Below are 17,346 nucleotides of genomic sequence, written 5' to 3' on the forward strand. Positions count from 1 at the left end.
TTGGATTGGACATGCAAATTTACCATTTATTACGAAGATGCCTTCTTCAGGAAAAGAGCGATTCACCATTGGAACCTCCTTTGCCAGTAGCAAAATATGATCGTTGGTTTTTTACCCGTTTATCTGGCAACACAACTAACAATTTTTTTACAAGGAGTCATGTTTGCATTGACCACAATACCTGCAGAATGCAAACAAAAAACACAACTCTGATAATGTATGCACTGTCCTTGAAATTGATTGGTCCACACCCGAGACAGCTTTTCTTAGAGCCTCGTCTCACATGGTGTTGGACCAGATGACGCCTTTTGGCGTTTTTTTATTTGCATTCTGACCGCAGGTATTGTGGTCAATGCAAACATGACTCCTTGTAAAAAAAAGCTGTCGGTTGTGTTGCCAGATAAAAGGGTAAAAAAACAACGATCAAGAAGAGCGATTGCCCACAATGTGAACTTGAAGTGCATGTTTTGGTTTGTAGACAGTGGCGATGATGCTCGTGGTAGTGTTCTCATGCACCGTTGCCAACGGACGTAGCACGCGTTTGAGGCTTTGTTAGCGAGACGATATTTAAAATCACAGTCGGGGGTGACATTATTGCAGTGGCGTTATATTGAAAAGCATTGGCCTGACGCAACGGTGTGATTATGCGAGTGTCCCTGTGATGATAAAGTTTTTTTTGTTCTCGTTAATAGAGCTTCAGGCCCATGTTGAACAGCCGAGGTATGTATCTGTGAAATGTGATCTATTTCTTTTGTATATATTTTCTCCGAATAAAAATAAGTATTGCATTGAATTGGTGGCCGATTGAATGGGTCGGTTTAATAGTTTATCAAAAGCAATGACTGATAAATAAATAGAAGCTACTGAATTATACAACCAGTGCCAAACAAATCCTGGGAAGTGCGAATTGCTGCTTCGTGCTGTACTTGTGAAAACATCAGTTTGCAAATTAAAAAGTGAATGTGCAGAATGTTCTCGTTTTATTCAACTCCGATTTAAATTTAGTTCACAAAGACAACACGCATGCCAGAGAGAGTGAACTAGTGCACACTGTCAGTACAACACGGGGGGAAGGGAAATTTGCTCGCACATTCTCACATTAATCATTTTTTTGCGTCCTTTGTTTTCACGTGTACTTCGTCATTGTGACTTCCAATGCCTTGGAACACTTCCAAAACTGAAACACTTTAAGAATCCTGGCCATGAGCCAAGGTGGCACACGCGTAAGGGAGAGAGGAGACGTGGGGGGAGGGAGCGCGTTACTGCGGCTCCTGTCAACCAAAGGCAGCATGACAAGAACAATCTGCCATTCTTGAGTGTGATGGTCGCGCGAGGGTGGGTGGTTAGCGCGCTGCGCTGCAAACCCGGCGACCCGAGTTCGATTGCCGCTCACGGCCAACATCAGTGACGATTATCTGAACGGGTCCGGGACTTCCTCTAGGTTGACTCAAACTCAAATGAGTACCTGATGCGGTGTGTAAACATCGCCGCTGGGGAGACAAAGGCGGCCGGGCGTGGTGCTGGCCACCCACCTCCTCGTGTGCTGTGCCAGCCTTCATTAGGTGCTCGCTAACAGCACTTGCCCCAACAGTCTGTTAAGACTATACGGGGGATCTTTGTCTTTGTGGGGGTCCGTGAGTCATTATCAGTGCGGATATATGGGGACAACGCAAAGCTGAGTGCATCGTTTCCACAGTATAACATCTTTGCAGTGTGGATGGAATGGCTTTTATCAGTCAAAGCGGACAGTCTTTACTTGATATATATATACTCTCAGTTTTTTCGGTTAAGTCACGTAGGTAAAAAATGAAATTAAAATTAAAAAAAAAATAATAAAACAATCACGACGTTTCGGAGGCAACACAAGTCTCCGTCATCATTTCATTTTTTACCTACGTGACTTTACCGAAAAAACGTATGAATCCTTGCAGTCACGAAAGCTTCAAATCTAGAATTTACTTGATGTCTTTCTGTTTGAGGCTTTCACAGTTGTCAAGATCCATACGAATAAGTATACCAATTTATAAAAACGATCCAATCAGTTTAAAATGGGTAGAATTCCAGTTATTTGCATGTGTGCGCGTGTGATTATGCGCAGGGGATGTGTGCGAGTGCAAAATAACCCCGTTGCATGCTCACACCGAAAAGCTGCACAGGGCCTTGTCGATCGTGCCGTGTGGCGCTCCAATTTGTTTCTGCGTTGCACCGCGCGTTGCTGCCCGGCATGGTGTCCAACGACTGGCTCCACGTTTCTCGAGGAAGCCGAAGAAGGTGCCCAGCACGTGGAGCGAAACGTCGGACATCGTGCGGAACAACACGCGGTAACATCCGGCGCATCTTTAACACACCGGTGTGTGCTGTATTAGTAACGAATTGGCATGTTCTGTTTATGTGCCAAACCTTACTAATTGGATGTCGGGTGATGGCGTGTTTAACGACACATTTATATTCACGCAATCTAACCCAAAAAAACCTGTATTATGGACATCTTTACAATTACACATTTACGTACACAATGTAAAAAAAAAATTATTCGAGTTGAAAATATTCTCCCATTTTTCATGCAGAACTATCACATTAATGGACAACTATCCACACATGTGATGTTTGATCTCACAAGCTAAGCAGCAATGAGCATGGGTAGGTGACCAGGGCTTGCCAGGAGTTGCAGGTGGCCAGGAAATGCAAGTGTCGCCCATAATATGTGCGGATTTTCTCCGGGTACTATAGTTTACTCTCGCATGACAAATACTCATTACATGGTACTGGCCCAATATTCCAATGCAGGGCCCCACCGAAAAACAATCTTGACATTCATTTAAGTATTTCTGGAAAAAAGGGCATCATTATTATCTTCATCATCATCATCACCTGTAATATTTTTCAACAGTTAAATAAACATGTAACATCACACCTTGTCTAGAATTGTGGCTCTTTATTAAGCAATCAGCACAAATGAAGCACAGTACCGTATTTCAAAAATGTCAACGTGAGCTCACGCAAGACCACCGAGCATTGATAGAAACCGGGCCAAGAGCCGGGTGAGCAGGCGATGTGGTTCATGGACATTTGACACGATGTGAAAGCAAGAACTCAGAAGAGAGAAACTGGCAGGACCAATAGAATGGCATCTCCGCGTTACGAGACGAAGAATCCGCTGGGGAAATCGCGCAGAGTGATGCGCAAGCCTTGAGACAGCGTGTGGCAGTGGAAGAGATTTTTTTTGTTCGAATGGGCCTTCTTCATACTTTACAATGCACGTGGTGTACTTTCGCGCATACATACTCCTCTGGTATGATAGTTGGTCACATTGCAGAGTTGTCATTGTATGATAGATTTTTGTTGTTGTTGCAATGTCACCCATGCACCGTGCGCACTTGAGAAGTTGGTTTAATCACGAGTGGCTAGCCGAACTTTTTTTTTTATTTACTGTCATATTTAGGTTCAAATGTAATGTAATCAAGTAACTGGGATGAAAGTGTGACCACTCATTTCAAAAGCTTGAGACTTTTGACTTCCTCATTTCGATTTATGTTCTTAAGATTTTCTCAGCGTGTCTATTGATCCTGAAAATAATTGCGAAAGTACAACAAACAACTGGAAACATTTCAATGCGATCAACTTTCATCAATATTAATATTTACATCTCATAATTTTGGCACACATAATCATCCGAGGGCATAATAAAAACGATGATAAATTATAAAGTAGGCAAAACATTTTACGCAGCACAGCATATGCAAAAAAAAAAAATCACAAATGGAAAAAAAATGCATTTACATCATATTCAAGTAACTTTACAGGGAGTGACTTTAAATCCACAATAAGTTATTCTGGACATGTGTAAGTTTTTTGTATTTCGGATGCTATTTTCTGTTAAAGAAAATAAAACACCAAAAAAAACATTTTAAATAAACAAACGGTTCTACATCCTAATGATGCTTCGATAATCGAGCTCTTATTTTTGCCCCGACTGTTATTAAATTATTTTAAAATTAAACGTTTGTTTGCAATGGCTTTCAACTTACCGAAAATAGAACGGCACAGCCATACTACCGATGTGTACATATTAATTGTCTTCTTAGTGATAATTAACTCCCTAGTTCTTGAAAGGACACAGAGGGTCGGCTGAACAGCAGATGTTCCCATCCTGTGAAAAGAAAAAATATACAATTAGGGGGCCGTCCATGAATGACGTCACGCATTTAGGAGGGAGGGGGGGGGGGTCAGACATTTGTGACGATGTGTGACGAGGGGGGGGTATGAGAAATGTGACGTCACATCAAAATGCGCAACTTTAAATAAATATAGACAACACGTTCTACTTAATTAAATACACTTTTTAATGAATGTTTTCTCCTACAACATCAGAGTGCAGCGCCACATTAAATACGCACTACAATGACAATAGTTTAAAGCGATGTGAAGCATCTTTTATTTTCAAAATGGAAACATGATTTGGGGGGGGGCAGAGCTTTGTGACGTCATATTTGTGGGGGGGGGTCTGACTATTTGTCACGCCGTGTGTCATTTATAGACGGCCCCTAATATGTTTGTACCCAATTATACGATCATAACTACCACCATCGTCATCATCCTAATCAGCCATCATACATCCACCGATGGATGAAGTTCCTCCCCACATTGTCAGCAGCATCCATCACAGTCCATTCATCTCACTCCTGCGCGTGACCTGACCTCATCGCTGCGGCGCTTAGCCTGATTCTCTCCTCTGGCTGCCATGCAGAGTGATCAGTCTCATCCATCGGCCATAACAATAGACACCTTTATACATGTATCAGACAATCATCAGGAATGTGCCCGATCTCATCAGATCTTACAAGCCAAGTCAGAGTTGAGCCTGGATGGTGTTTGGATGGTGAGCACGATGCGCAAATAGGCAGCGGAGGGACAAAACACCCCGTTGTTGTACTGGACTTATACAAGTTTAACATCTCTGCTGGCCACCTTCAACTTACATTGATGCTGCCCGCCTTGACTAGCCCAAACTGACCAGCGTGATGAAATATGGTAACATAACCTTCATCACCCACTTAGGCGTATGGAGGCCCCTGTTCCATAGTGGACTCGCGTGAGGGCTGTACATGCACGTATACAATGTGTTGCTGTGGGGCATGATGGGTGAATAAAGTAAAACGAACATCATTTATCTCCCCACGTAAATTTAAGATGTGTTTTGGTATGTCAGGCTAAGGGACTTCTGGACTAATGCTACCCAACAGCATTCGTTTCAACGAGATCATTCGGGACCAATTTGAACTTTTGAGGCCTCATCAGCAAAGCTGGGCTTGTTCACAACTGTTCAGGCAATTGATCTGAAAAAGCAAATAGGCTGATAGACATCAAAATATATATACGTGGTCTGTTAATACATAAGCCTCTTTCAGTACCAAGACTCTCTCAAAATAACCCAGAGCAGAAGCAGCCGGCTTCAACAGACCCCAATCCACGCCGTCTCCAATCGACAGCCCACGGTGATCTGCCGCTGTGCCCGCTCGTAAACCTTGTGCGGCCACCACACGCCCAGCGCAGCCTCACTGGGTTCTCTGGCCCGAACACCTGGAACGAGCTACCGGTGTCTAATGTTCAGGCACCATCCTCGAGTCCGAGCCAGTTTTGCGACAGACTTAAAACGGTAGTGTTATTCAAAAGAGCCGACTCTGCGTGATCACCGCGGCGCATTCGCGATGGACTGGACCCGCAAAAGTGACCGTCTGGAACGCTCTTCCTTCTGATATTAGGAAGCCACCGAAGCTATGCACTTTTCAATCTAGTTTAAAAACGTATTTCTTCAGAACTGATTTGTTGTCCTTCCCCCACACCTCCGATTAGCATGGTTGGCAACGTATGGTGCGAAAGAAGTCCATCATACATAAGTAAAGAGTGCACGATAACAAATGTTCAGACTTCCAAGCTCTAAGTGCTCTCTAATGAGTCGGCACATGAAATACAACTTATGGCAGGTAAAATGTGTGTTGCCCGTGCCCTTCAGTGAAGTAATGCACATCGTCTCAGAGTATGGATTTTTCCTACAATTGCAAAATTGTATTCAAGGCTCGTGGGGTCATTATTGTTCTTTTTCAATGCACTTCCCCGCAGGGCCAAGGTCAGAATTCTTCAGTGGAGCAAGGCTTGTTTTATATAACTCATTAAAAGTTTGTTTTATGTGTATTGGGTTTTTTTTTTCTGGCAAAGTATACAGGGTGACCCGAGAGTTTACATGGAAAATAACAATAAATATTGATGTGAATCTATCTCTGAAAACTAAACTTTGGGGCATTAGGTGGCTGAGCGAATTAATGAGCAAACACGTTAACATCATCTGGCAGAGTGCCTGCACGACAACTCGAGTTACGCGAGTTTACATCCAGATTGGGAGGTTGATTTAGCCTATCATCTCCACTCCAGGATGGATAAAATTGGTACCACTTTGTAGGACGTCAACAGTAAATGTCTTATGGAGGAGACTGGCCCCTTTTAAGTGAGTCATGAGACCCAGATTGTGCCAGTTTGGCCCAGTAGGGCTAGGAATCCGGGCCTAGACCACCTTGCCTGGTTTTCAAAGTGAGCCAGCCTTCTTCACAGTCGACATGTGAATGCGGTAAGAATGTAATTAACAGTGATACATTGAAATATATATTCACAAGATTGTACTATCAGGTCACGCTTGCAACTACGAGACTATCCCGGTACATTGAGTTGTTGCCTGGTTCAACAAAATAAACTTGGAAAAACGTCCACTTGGAAACTGGAGTATTATTTCAAGAGACGAAGCATCTCTTTGTATCTCTCGCACGGCGATGCAAATTTCTCTGCAATGAATAATGGCTCAGCGAAGGGGACATCACAGAACTACTTCTGAGATCCCTTCACGTGACCTCTGGTGTAATAGTATGAGGCAGCACTTTGGCACCCACCCCGAAACAGAAAGTAATATGTGTCGCGGGAGTCAACCCAGCTTTGCTTTTTGTGTTATTCTGAGAGAAACATTTTTGCAAACTCAGTGCAAAAACCACGTAAAATGCGATTTCTTTGGTGACTGGGCTGAGACCATCAACTCACGACACTTGAGAACCCAGTTTAATAACGGACGGCTGAAGCCAGAATTCAAACCCAGGATACCAGTAGCACCAGCTCAGTGCTCTTGCCTAGGATCCACCAGGGAAACCCCAAAGACACAGCGATAGTCTGAAGAGCCTGAATTCTGCCGACAAGCAACCACCACCTCGATTTGAAGCTTTCGTGACTGCAGGGATTCATCTTCTTGGTTCTTTCGGTAAAGTCACGTAGAATGGAAATAATAAAGTAATAAAAATAATTATTTTATTATGTTTTATTTTTATTATTTTATTATTTCCATTCTACGTGACTTTACCGAAAGAACCAAGAAAATAATTATTTTATTATGTTTTATTTTTATTATTGTATTATTTCCATTCTACGTGATTTTACCGAAAGAACCAAGAAGATGAACCACCACCCCCCCGCCCCCCGCGTTTCCCCACCTGGCAGTGGCAGAGGATACACGGCCCCCCATCCGGCCGCCAAGAGGACCCGCCCAGCCGCTGGGCCCCCCGCTCGTCCCGGCAGCTCTTGGTGAGGTCCGGCACGACGGCTGCGCCCGAGTCGCCGTCCGTCTCGCAGGGGCTGCCCACGCAGCGAGCGCAGCAGTTGCCCTCGAGCAGCACCGTGTGGCGGCAGTGCAGCTTGGGGCATGGCACGGGCCAGCAGTCCACCTCACCCTGCTGCCGGACGACGCGTCAAATGGAACGCGCGCGCGGGGACAACCGTGCCGTCACCGTCAAATTTGTCTTCTTATTTCCCCCCGCCCCCCGATAAATAAAGGTTTACGAGGTATCTCATCATGGGACCTCCTTTGCCACTACCACAATATACTAATAGGGTTTTTCCCCTTTTTTCTGGCAACAAAACTGACACCTTTTGCAAGGAATCATGCTTACATTAACCACAATAAAACCCTATTAGTATATTTTGGTACTGGCAAAGGAGGTCCCATGATGTAGCTGCTTACCCCGAGCCCTCATTACTCTGGTAGTGCGTTGTCTTTGAACTGCGCGCTTTTTGGCGTCATCTGGTCGAACACCATATGAGACTAGGCTCTAAAGAAAGCTGTCTCTGGTGTGGACCAATCAGTTTCAAAGACAATGCATAAATTATCAGAGTATTGTTTTTTGTTTGCATTTGACTGCAAGTATTGTGGTTAATGTAAGCATGATTCCTTGCAAAAGGTGTCAGTTTTGTTGCCAGAAAAAAGGGGAAAACCCCTATTAGTTTACGAGGTAGTTAACATTGCCACGGTGGCAAGATGTTAACTACCTTGCCTGGTATACAGGAGGTCGTGGGTTCGATCCCAACCCTGACGCCTGCTGTATATTTGGAGTTTGCATGTTCTCCTCGTGGTCGCGTCCTCCGGTTTTTCCCTCTACATTTAGAAACATGACTTTAGAGTATTTGGCTGCTATACATTTCCACAGGATAAGTCATTTTGTTGAGCTATCATTTGTGGCCAGGTCGCTTCTGAAATCAAAGCTAGTAGCTCAGTGGGCCTTACCTGGTAAAAAAAAAAATGCTTTTCATAGTTCAGTTTAATAGTATCTCACGTGTGCTGGAATATCATAAGACAAAGGCGAAACTTCGCCAAGTTAAACGCATAACAAAATTCGATGTCTTATGGGACGAAGCATCCATCCAGATCCGACTCCAATCAGTGGGACCCACTGCCTTGGAGAATTAGCACAGATAAGTGGACATCACGGAGCAGCATCTGAGATCCCTTCAAGTGACGGACGGGACCACAAAGTAGGGGGCAGCACTCTCCCACTCGCACCGCACACAGAGTAATGTTCATCGCACGACGGTTAAAAACGACATCAGGATCAGAATCTTTATTTAGACTGGAGGAATTCAATGAGCTATGAAGTTCTTTTTTCACAGACGTCCAGTTGGTTATGTTTAATTCCCATATATAAAACCAACTTCAACGTGATGGATTTTTTTTACGTACAGTCATTGCTCACTGGGCCAAGACCATTAACTCGTGACTCTTGACAACCCGATTTAATCATGGAACTCTGAAAGACAGATCTTAACTTAGGATATTAATGGAGCTCCCTCAGTGCTCCGACATCGTAATAACCTCCTGAACTTACATGAAGTACACACCGTACAGTTATACGATCACATATTCTCATAGCAGCTATTTTAAAACAACGAGACAACGCGTGAATATGTCTCCATACAAAGAAAAGGTCACTTGCGTACATCCCAAGCCACGTTCTTTCGAAAGGCGAAATCGATCGCCAACAAATCCACGGAACGATTGACGCACGCGAACGAGTCATTAAAAACTTCGCCGAGCAAAGTCTGCCTCGAGCTGCCATCGCCCTGCAGCGATGGCTGCTCGTCATTGGTGACTGGTTGTACCAGGCCCCCGCCAAGTGCAATAAGATGGAGAAACAAAAAACACTGAACAACACCTACCTGTAGTAATAGGCTTTTACCCTTTCAACTGGTACAAAAACTGACACCTTTATACGAGGCATCATGTTTGCAATAACCACAACACAAGCAGTCAAAATGCAAACAAAAAGAAACAACTCTGATGATGATAATGATATGCACTGTCCTTGAAGTTGATTGGTCCACACCCGAGACAGCTTTTCTTAGAGCCTAGTCTCAAGATGACGCCAAAAGGCGTCATCAGGTCACCAATGTGTGGAACAATCAACTTCAAGGACAGTGCCTATCATTATCATTATCAGAGTTGTTTTTTTTGTTTGCATTTTGACTGCTTGTGTTGTGGTTATTGCAAACATGATGCCTTGTATAAAGGTGTCAGTTTTTGTACCAGTTGAAAGGGTAAAAACCTATTACTATATTTTGCCACTGGTAAAGGAGGTCTCATAGTGTAAACACCTACCTGCCCATTTGAGGATAATGATGTACATGTATTGGCTGTTTCAGTAAAGTCACGTAGAATGGAAATAATAAAATAAAAAAAATAAAACATAATCAAAAATAATAATTCTCACGACGTTTCGGCCACAACGCAAGCAGCCGTCCTCAGGTGGCGAACAGGTCTGTCGAGAAGACACCTGACGACGGTTGCTTGCGTTGTGGCCGAATCGTAAGAATTATTTTTTTGTATTATGTTGAATTTGTATTATTTTATTATTTCCATTCTACGTGACTTTACCGAAAGAACCAAGAAGATGAATCCCTGCAGTCACGAAAGCTTTAAATCGAAATGTATTGGCGGCTTTAATGCCCCAGTAAAGCAACTGATGTCGACACATTATCACGAAAATTTTCCACGCCCAGGCGTAGTTTTTATTTAAACCTAGGGGACCCCTTGACGGCAGCCATCCCTATAAGTGTGACGTAGTACTGGCCTGCAGGTGGGCCTAAATTTGGTCAGTTCAGTAGGGGGAGATGCTGCTCTTGGTTAATTCAATTAATCCTTTCCCGTTCCGAGGCATCTGCAAGTTGCAGGGTTTTTCCCCGTCACCGCTGAATCTCAGAATGTGCAAGCGGGTAGCGTTAATTTTATTTAGAGGCATAGCGCCGTTTTTTTAAAACATATTGTCTTCACCGCAGAGAACTGTAGCGACACGACCGCACTCTATGAGAGCTGGCGATAAAACGTGCCACACCCCCTCCCGTTAAGCCTCCTTCCGATTCTGTTCCGACGACATACGTGTACGATGCTGTAAACGTACGTCATCGGAACGGAATCAGAAGAAAATTTGATGATGCACACGTACGTCATCGGAATGGGTTAAGTATACACGTCTCCGTCCCACCCACTCCTCCCCCTCCTCCGCCCACCGCCCCCCCACCATTCTCGTCTCCCGCACCCCCAGGGGCTTCCGTGGCCAACCAAAATACAGTATGTCCCCACCGGCCGCCACTGCCCTGCGGACACTCTAAGGCACAAGGTGCAAGGCGGCTCTTACCAGACAGCGGCAGGACTGGCAGTCGTGGACCCACGTGTCCCCGCTGCGGTACGTCACCTGCCCGTTATGGCTCTGGCAGTGGCTGGTGATGCGGTTGTCGCACTCGGGGCAGCAGAAGAGGTCCACGTTGGGGTTGTCGCACTCGCACATGGTCCGCCGGCAAAACACCTGACCGTTCTGCGTGGGACACACGGGCGACGGACGAGCGGCCGTGAGATGCCAGAATCGATGTCGTCTTGTCCACGTCCGCGTTCGCGCCGTCCCATCCGTGTCGTCGCGTCTGCGTTGGCCGTCTCGTTGGAGCTGCGGGCCAGACGCTTTGGCGCCTTGGACAAACGGTGCCCATCCCGAAGGCTCATGGAATTTAAAACGTTGAATGTTCATGTCGATCTATGGATGGTCTGCCAATTTATTAAGGGCAAATATTTACCACGTGTGATACTTTGCACTGCTGCCGAGTAAACGTTCAACAGGTGAGAGTGACACAATGGAAAGGCAAATGTAACAAGTTAAAATGCTGGTAACTACTCATAGCGCAGGTGACAGCCAGTCCAGGTCAAATCTACAATGCAGGTGAGTTACCCCCGGTAATACCCAGCACAGGTTAGACCCAGGTAAGTAAGCACATGTAGGTAAACAGAGGTGAGCTCCATCGCCGGTGAGACTCACCAAGCAGATAAACAAACACAGGTAAGTAAGCCCAGGTGAGAACCATCCCAGGTAAGTAATCACAGGTAAATAATCATGACAAGTAAGCAAGCCCAGGTGAGACCCACCACGCAGGTGCACACGGAGCAGCGGTCGCCTAGCAGTGTCCACACGTGACCATTGCGCTTGGTCTGCCCGTCGTGCAGACACTCCCCGCTGCAGTGCTGCCCGCTGGGGCAGCGGCAGTCGTAGCTGCCCTCCAAGTTCACGCACACCGTCTGGTTCTGGCAGCTGTGCCGCCCGGTCACGCACTCGTCAATGTCTGGTGAGGGAGGGAGGGGGAGGGAGGGAGGGGGGAGGGGGGAGGGAGGGGGGAGGGGGGATGGAGGGGGGAGGGGGGGAGGGAGGGGGGAGGGAGTGGGGAGAAAGGGGGAGGGAGGGAGGGGGGAGAAAGGGGGGAGAGGGAGGGGGAAAGGGAGGGAGGGGGAGAGGGAGGGAGGGGGGAAGGAGGGGGAGGGAGAGAGGGGGGGAGGGAGGGGGGAGGGCGTGACACACACAGACACCTGTCAGTGCGGCCAGAGAGGACTTGTAACAAAATGCAATGACGAGGCTTTCCTTTAAATGTGATGTTACTGGTAGGAACCTGCTGGGTACACCAGCCCACAGGGGATTATTGTGTCCGTCCGTCGTGCAGGGAGGGGCTGGGTGGGGAGGGGAGGGTGGGGAGGGGCTGGGTGGGGAGGGTGGGGAGGGGCTGGGTGGGGTGGGTGGGGCTGGGTGGGGGGTGGGAGGGTGGGGAGGGGCTGGGTGGGGAGGGGCTGGGTGGGGAGGGTGGGGCTGAGTGGGGGGTGGGAGGGGTGGGGCTGGGTGGGGAGGGGCTGGTCACCCCGTGGTGCCCTTATAAAACTCAACGTTTAACCTACTCACGCCGGCTTGTGCCCGCCCTCACAGTCGGGCATATTTGCGGAATACACCACGCCGCCGTTGACCCTAGCCATTGACCGAGCAACTCAACGTTCCTACCAGCTCCCTCCGCAGGGATGTGTTAAATGCATTGTCTTTGAAACGGATTGGTCGACACCAGAGACAGCCTTCTTTAGGGCCTAGTCTCAATCAGTGTTAGACCAAATGACACCCAAAGGCGACATGACTCCCAGCAAAAGGTTTCTGTTTGGTGTTTAAATATCTTAACACCTGTTTTATTGCCAGAAAGGGTAAACACCCCATTCTTATACTATGCGTGGAGCTTTGCTTAGATAATCGAGACAAATTTCGTCGGATCGTTTAACGTGACCTAACCCCCCCAAAAAAAACCTCTCGTCACGAATCAATCGCTCGACGCGTTCGCCCCTTCGGGGATTCGATTCATCGACGACCCCAGCGGACCGGTGCCGGCTGATTCGGTGGCGGCGTCGCGTCTGACCAGTGCAGCTGTCCCCGTTGAGGGCGAAGCTTCCGTTGTCGTGGTACCCGGCGCGGCACTCGCAGTGGAACCACCCGGGGAGATTGACGCAGTGCGTGTTGGGGTGGCACTGCGCAATGCCGACCGCGCACTCGTCCACGTCTAAGCGAGGAGACAAATCACAAGCCGGGGGTTGGGGGGGGAGGCGGTGCGGTCGCTTCATCCAAACGTCGCTTCACAAAAACAACAACAAAACGCTCGTCAAAAGAAAAGCACTGCAATATTCAAAGTGTATCGTGACATGTCTGAAAAAAACGCACACACACACATTGCCAAATGCCTCAACACTTTCCGGCGATGTGTTTTTTCACTCTCTCTCTCTCCCTCCCTCTCGGCAGTTTGCTTTGAAACGGATGTTTTTCACCCGTATTTCTTTATTCACGTCCCATTTATAAGATGCACTGCCCGACTTTGCTTCCGGCGCGGCAAGGCGATAATGGGATTGATGCGAGCGAAGGGATTTGTGTAAAAGCGGGCGAGACGCAGTGGGAGGCGCTCACGTGGAGGAGCTCGGAGAGAGACAGAGAGAGAGAGAACGAGAGAGAGAGTGCGCGGAGATTTCTAACATCAAACAAAAAGGACGATGGCAGGGCGAGAAGAAAAAAACCGCACGCGGCTCGTCGCGTAATCCACACTAAACCCTGAGAACACAAGGAACTTGAGACCGGCAAAGCCCTCCTAGCTCATCGGGGAATCGCTCTTGCCCCGTCGACGCTCCAGCGAGCTCTGCAGCGCGAAGCGAAACCTCCTTTAATTGAATTACGCCGCTAATTAACGGCGCCCCCCCAAAAGGACGGTCTCCGGCATCGTGGTGGAACGCCGCACGGAACAACGGGTTCCCCGTCGCGGGCCCGAGCCTCAAGGCCCGCCGTTTAATGTTGCCGGCGCTGCGTTTCCCGTGCCAGGTAGAAGTTTCGTTTACCTTTGTTCACGCTCATCCCGTCTAGCAGGACAAGTTTTTTTTTGTTTTCTTGCTGCATTGAAGCCACCTGATCGTGCTGACGCTGCCCGAGTGTTGAGTTTGAGGAGGGTGGGCGCACACTGAAGCCGGACGAGTCTCTACTATTGAACGCAGTGGGCTGCTCTCATTGTTAGCAGCCAACAAAGGCGATGAGTTAAGATCCCTCAAGATAACTTGGGTTCTATTGCGCGAGAGGAGACGACTTTGTTGAGATGAGATTGGGGACCGTTTGACGAGCTGAGAGCAGCCGGATGAGAGTGTCCTATTTATGGAAGTTTTACTGCTCTGTGTGGATCAGGAATTGACGTTCGTAGTTTTGGGGCCGCATTGTTCTGCTGTAAAGATATTTCTACTGACACATTTTCTCGAAGGTACGCCCATATTGGACATCGGTGAAAAGGAGCTTAATAATAGCTCATCGGATTCCTCCAGTCTAAATAAAGATTCTGGTTATGATACTGTTGGGTTTTTTCGGTAAAGTCACGTAGGTAAAAAAATAAAATAAAAATTAATAATAGAAATAAAAATATTTATTAATACAGTAAATCTAGCTGTGACGGTCCCACCTGATGACGGAGACTTGTGTTGCCTTCGAAACGTCGTGATTTATTATTTTATTTTTATTTCTATTATTACTTTTATTAATTTTAATTGTATTTTTTATCTATGTGACTTTTCCCGAAAAAACCTAAGAGTATGAATTCTGGTTATGAACTTGTCATCTTAAGTCGACATTTAGAGTATTCTTAGGTTAGTTTTGAGATGAGGAGAGATGAAATCAAAGTTCGGTGACTACTACTGGACAAAAACCACAAATAGTGGGAACTTATAGGCAGACAACAACAACAGCAACAACATTGCCTAGACAATGCCCAGGCATTGTTACATAAAGAGTAACTTAAACTTAACAGCTTGGGTGAGAAGTGCGGACATGGGCCTGGGGGCTATGGGCTGAGAGGATGCAGGAGAAATGGCCCAGCACATGAGCTTCGCGTGTGATTTGTCTAGATGCATGTGTCTTACGGTTGTTCGTAATTCAGCTACGATAAGTCGACCTTTCATTAAACCGTGCGCCTTCCAGTAAAGGCTGTGTGTAAGTTAATTAATTCAGTCGCTCCGAGAAAAAGTTGGCCCATTTTTAATAGGTTGAGAATGTTTTTCTATTTCCGTAGGCATTCTCAACAATAGATAACAAAGTTCTATTTTCTGAACTTCAACAATACACATGTTTTGTGCGATAAAAGTATTGTGACGAGATTGACATTTTAAAATCCCATTTGGCAAAAATGGCCTTCAGGGTTTATTGGTTGCAGATCTGTGCATGTAAAAAAAAATTCTTAAATATAAACGGCGTACTATTTGTATTCGGTGAGCAATAATCCATCTGCCCCCACAGGCAGCAGGTTCAATTATTTGTCATAATTCATCGTCATTATCAGATTCTAAAGTGTATTTTTTTTGAGTATGTAAAATTTGTAATGGTAGCAATTCACATATATATATAAATATATACCGTATGTATACCTCACAGAGGATGGCTTTACGACATAAGAGATTGGTGCCAGAAAGATGTGGCACGACTTGAGCATATTGTCTCAAGACAGAGGAAAGTGGGAAAAATTACGAAATGTGCAATGGACACCTACGGGCGATCTGCCCATGGTTCGTGATAATAATGATGTGATGATGATATCGTGTGTGATCCAGTCACATACTATCACGAGAAAATAAGGGCGAGGTGCAGCCCTGCTATTTTGTTTCTTCGTGCCACTGCTGGCAGAAGGGCCTCCAACTAGGGGAGGATTTTAAAAGAATAGATTCCCAAATGCACCAATCAGTGCATGCATGGTGAGCGTACAGATCGCCTTTCAATCGACAAACAGAGGCCTCGTCACGTGCACGTTTGAATAATTCTGCCTTTTACGAATCTTCGAGAAAATAACAAACACAAAATAATCTCAACTCAGGCCATCGGTGCACGGTGGAACACAATTGCTGCGATACTGCTGGTGGCACGAGCAAAAATAACAAAAAAAACTACTTAACACGACCATCAATAATACTGCCCTAAAGGGGCTGGGATTTTTTGTTTTGGATCTAACACGCGACGTTTATTGCAGGCAATGGCCTTTCCTCGTGGAGACTCTGCAACGGTCCCGTTTATGAGTCGCCAACGTGTCCGCACGTGTGTAACTCTCCAGCCCCATGCGCAATTGCTACGTAAATTAGAAGCAGCAGACGCCCCGCGCTTTCTATTGCCAAGCTTAGCCCCAGAGCCAGCACCGGATGAATTATTTATGCAGGTGGCAGTTGGGCGCCTATAGCCGTGGGCTGTGCGCCCAGCCACGTTTATTGCACAGCGGCAGTTGATGGCGCTGTTTCTCTCACTGGCTCATAATTAACAAATCATGCGAGCGGTGGCGTAGGATAATGGTGGTGGGGGGTGGGGGAAGATGCATCGTGTCTGCCCGGTGTAAATTTGGGCTTAATTTGCGGCGCTGTCTTCCCTGTAATCACAACCAGGGCGGCACCACGCACTCACTCATTGCTCGAGCCAGTCGTGAAATATTTCATTAGCGAATTTTGTGGGCGGTCCAAATGCGCGTTTTTCAAACTGCAAACGACCGCACGTCCCAACGTCCGCCCCATCGTCGAAATGAGCCGTTGCGCGAAATCGTCAATCAATCATCAATCCACTGATCCATCAACGCATTTGCCATAGAGCCCCAGAATGACAGGCCACTGGGATAACGAGCCCCCCCTTTGTAAAGGAGACCTTGGACAAATACAATGAAAAAAAAATTCACGGAGGGAAAAAAAATCAGTACACTCAACAATGGGTCATTACGGCTAACAGCAGACTAAAGCCTCAAGAGTCAGTCCACTGTTGGATGAAGGCTTCCCCATGCCGTGTCGGTAGTGGGGGTGATATTTTACTGATCCTAGGGTGGCCACGACCAGGTCAAATACCACTCGCCACGACGGCAGCCATGTTTTGGAATCAAACTCAGGTCACTAGGTTCATTTCGCAGTGTGCTTTTGACGATACGATTATAATATTCCACAAACAAACACACGTAATGTATGACAGTAACCAATGATATATATTTTAAAAAGACACGGGGGCATACGATGGCAAATACACACACCACTGGCTGACGGCCTCCAATTGGGATGAACTCCATCCCTTTGTCCTTTAACGCAAGTAAATACTTTGACTCTAACTTGAATTTCGATTTAAAGCTTTCGTGACTGCAGGGATTCATCTTCTTGGTTTT

General features: G+C 46.5%; 1 protein-coding gene across 1 annotated transcript in view; it reads right to left on the reverse strand.

Annotated features, from left to right (window-relative positions):
* Window positions 1–2,928: 2,928 nt before the first annotated feature.
* The window catches only part of NELL1 (neural EGFL like 1), a 115,984-nt gene continuing 101,566 nt past the window's right edge, over window positions 2,929–17,346 (reverse strand). The window contains exons 17-21 of the mRNA XM_078601439.1: window positions 13,069–13,209; window positions 11,774–11,967; window positions 10,998–11,174; window positions 7,527–7,766; window positions 2,929–4,150 (exon numbers count right to left, since the gene is read on the reverse strand). Coding sequence (XP_078457565.1) covers window positions 4,100–4,150; window positions 7,527–7,766; window positions 10,998–11,174; window positions 11,774–11,967; window positions 13,069–13,209 — 803 coding nt within the window. The 3' untranslated portion in view covers window positions 2,929–4,099. The remainder of the gene's footprint in view (window positions 4,151–7,526; window positions 7,767–10,997; window positions 11,175–11,773; window positions 11,968–13,068; window positions 13,210–17,346) is intronic.

This window comes from Lampetra planeri, chromosome 16 (assembly GCF_965212315.1).
Source record: "Lampetra planeri chromosome 16, kcLamPlan1.2.h2, whole genome shotgun sequence".
In the NCBI taxonomy this organism is placed as follows: Eukaryota; Metazoa; Chordata; class Hyperoartia; order Petromyzontiformes; family Petromyzontidae; genus Lampetra; species Lampetra planeri.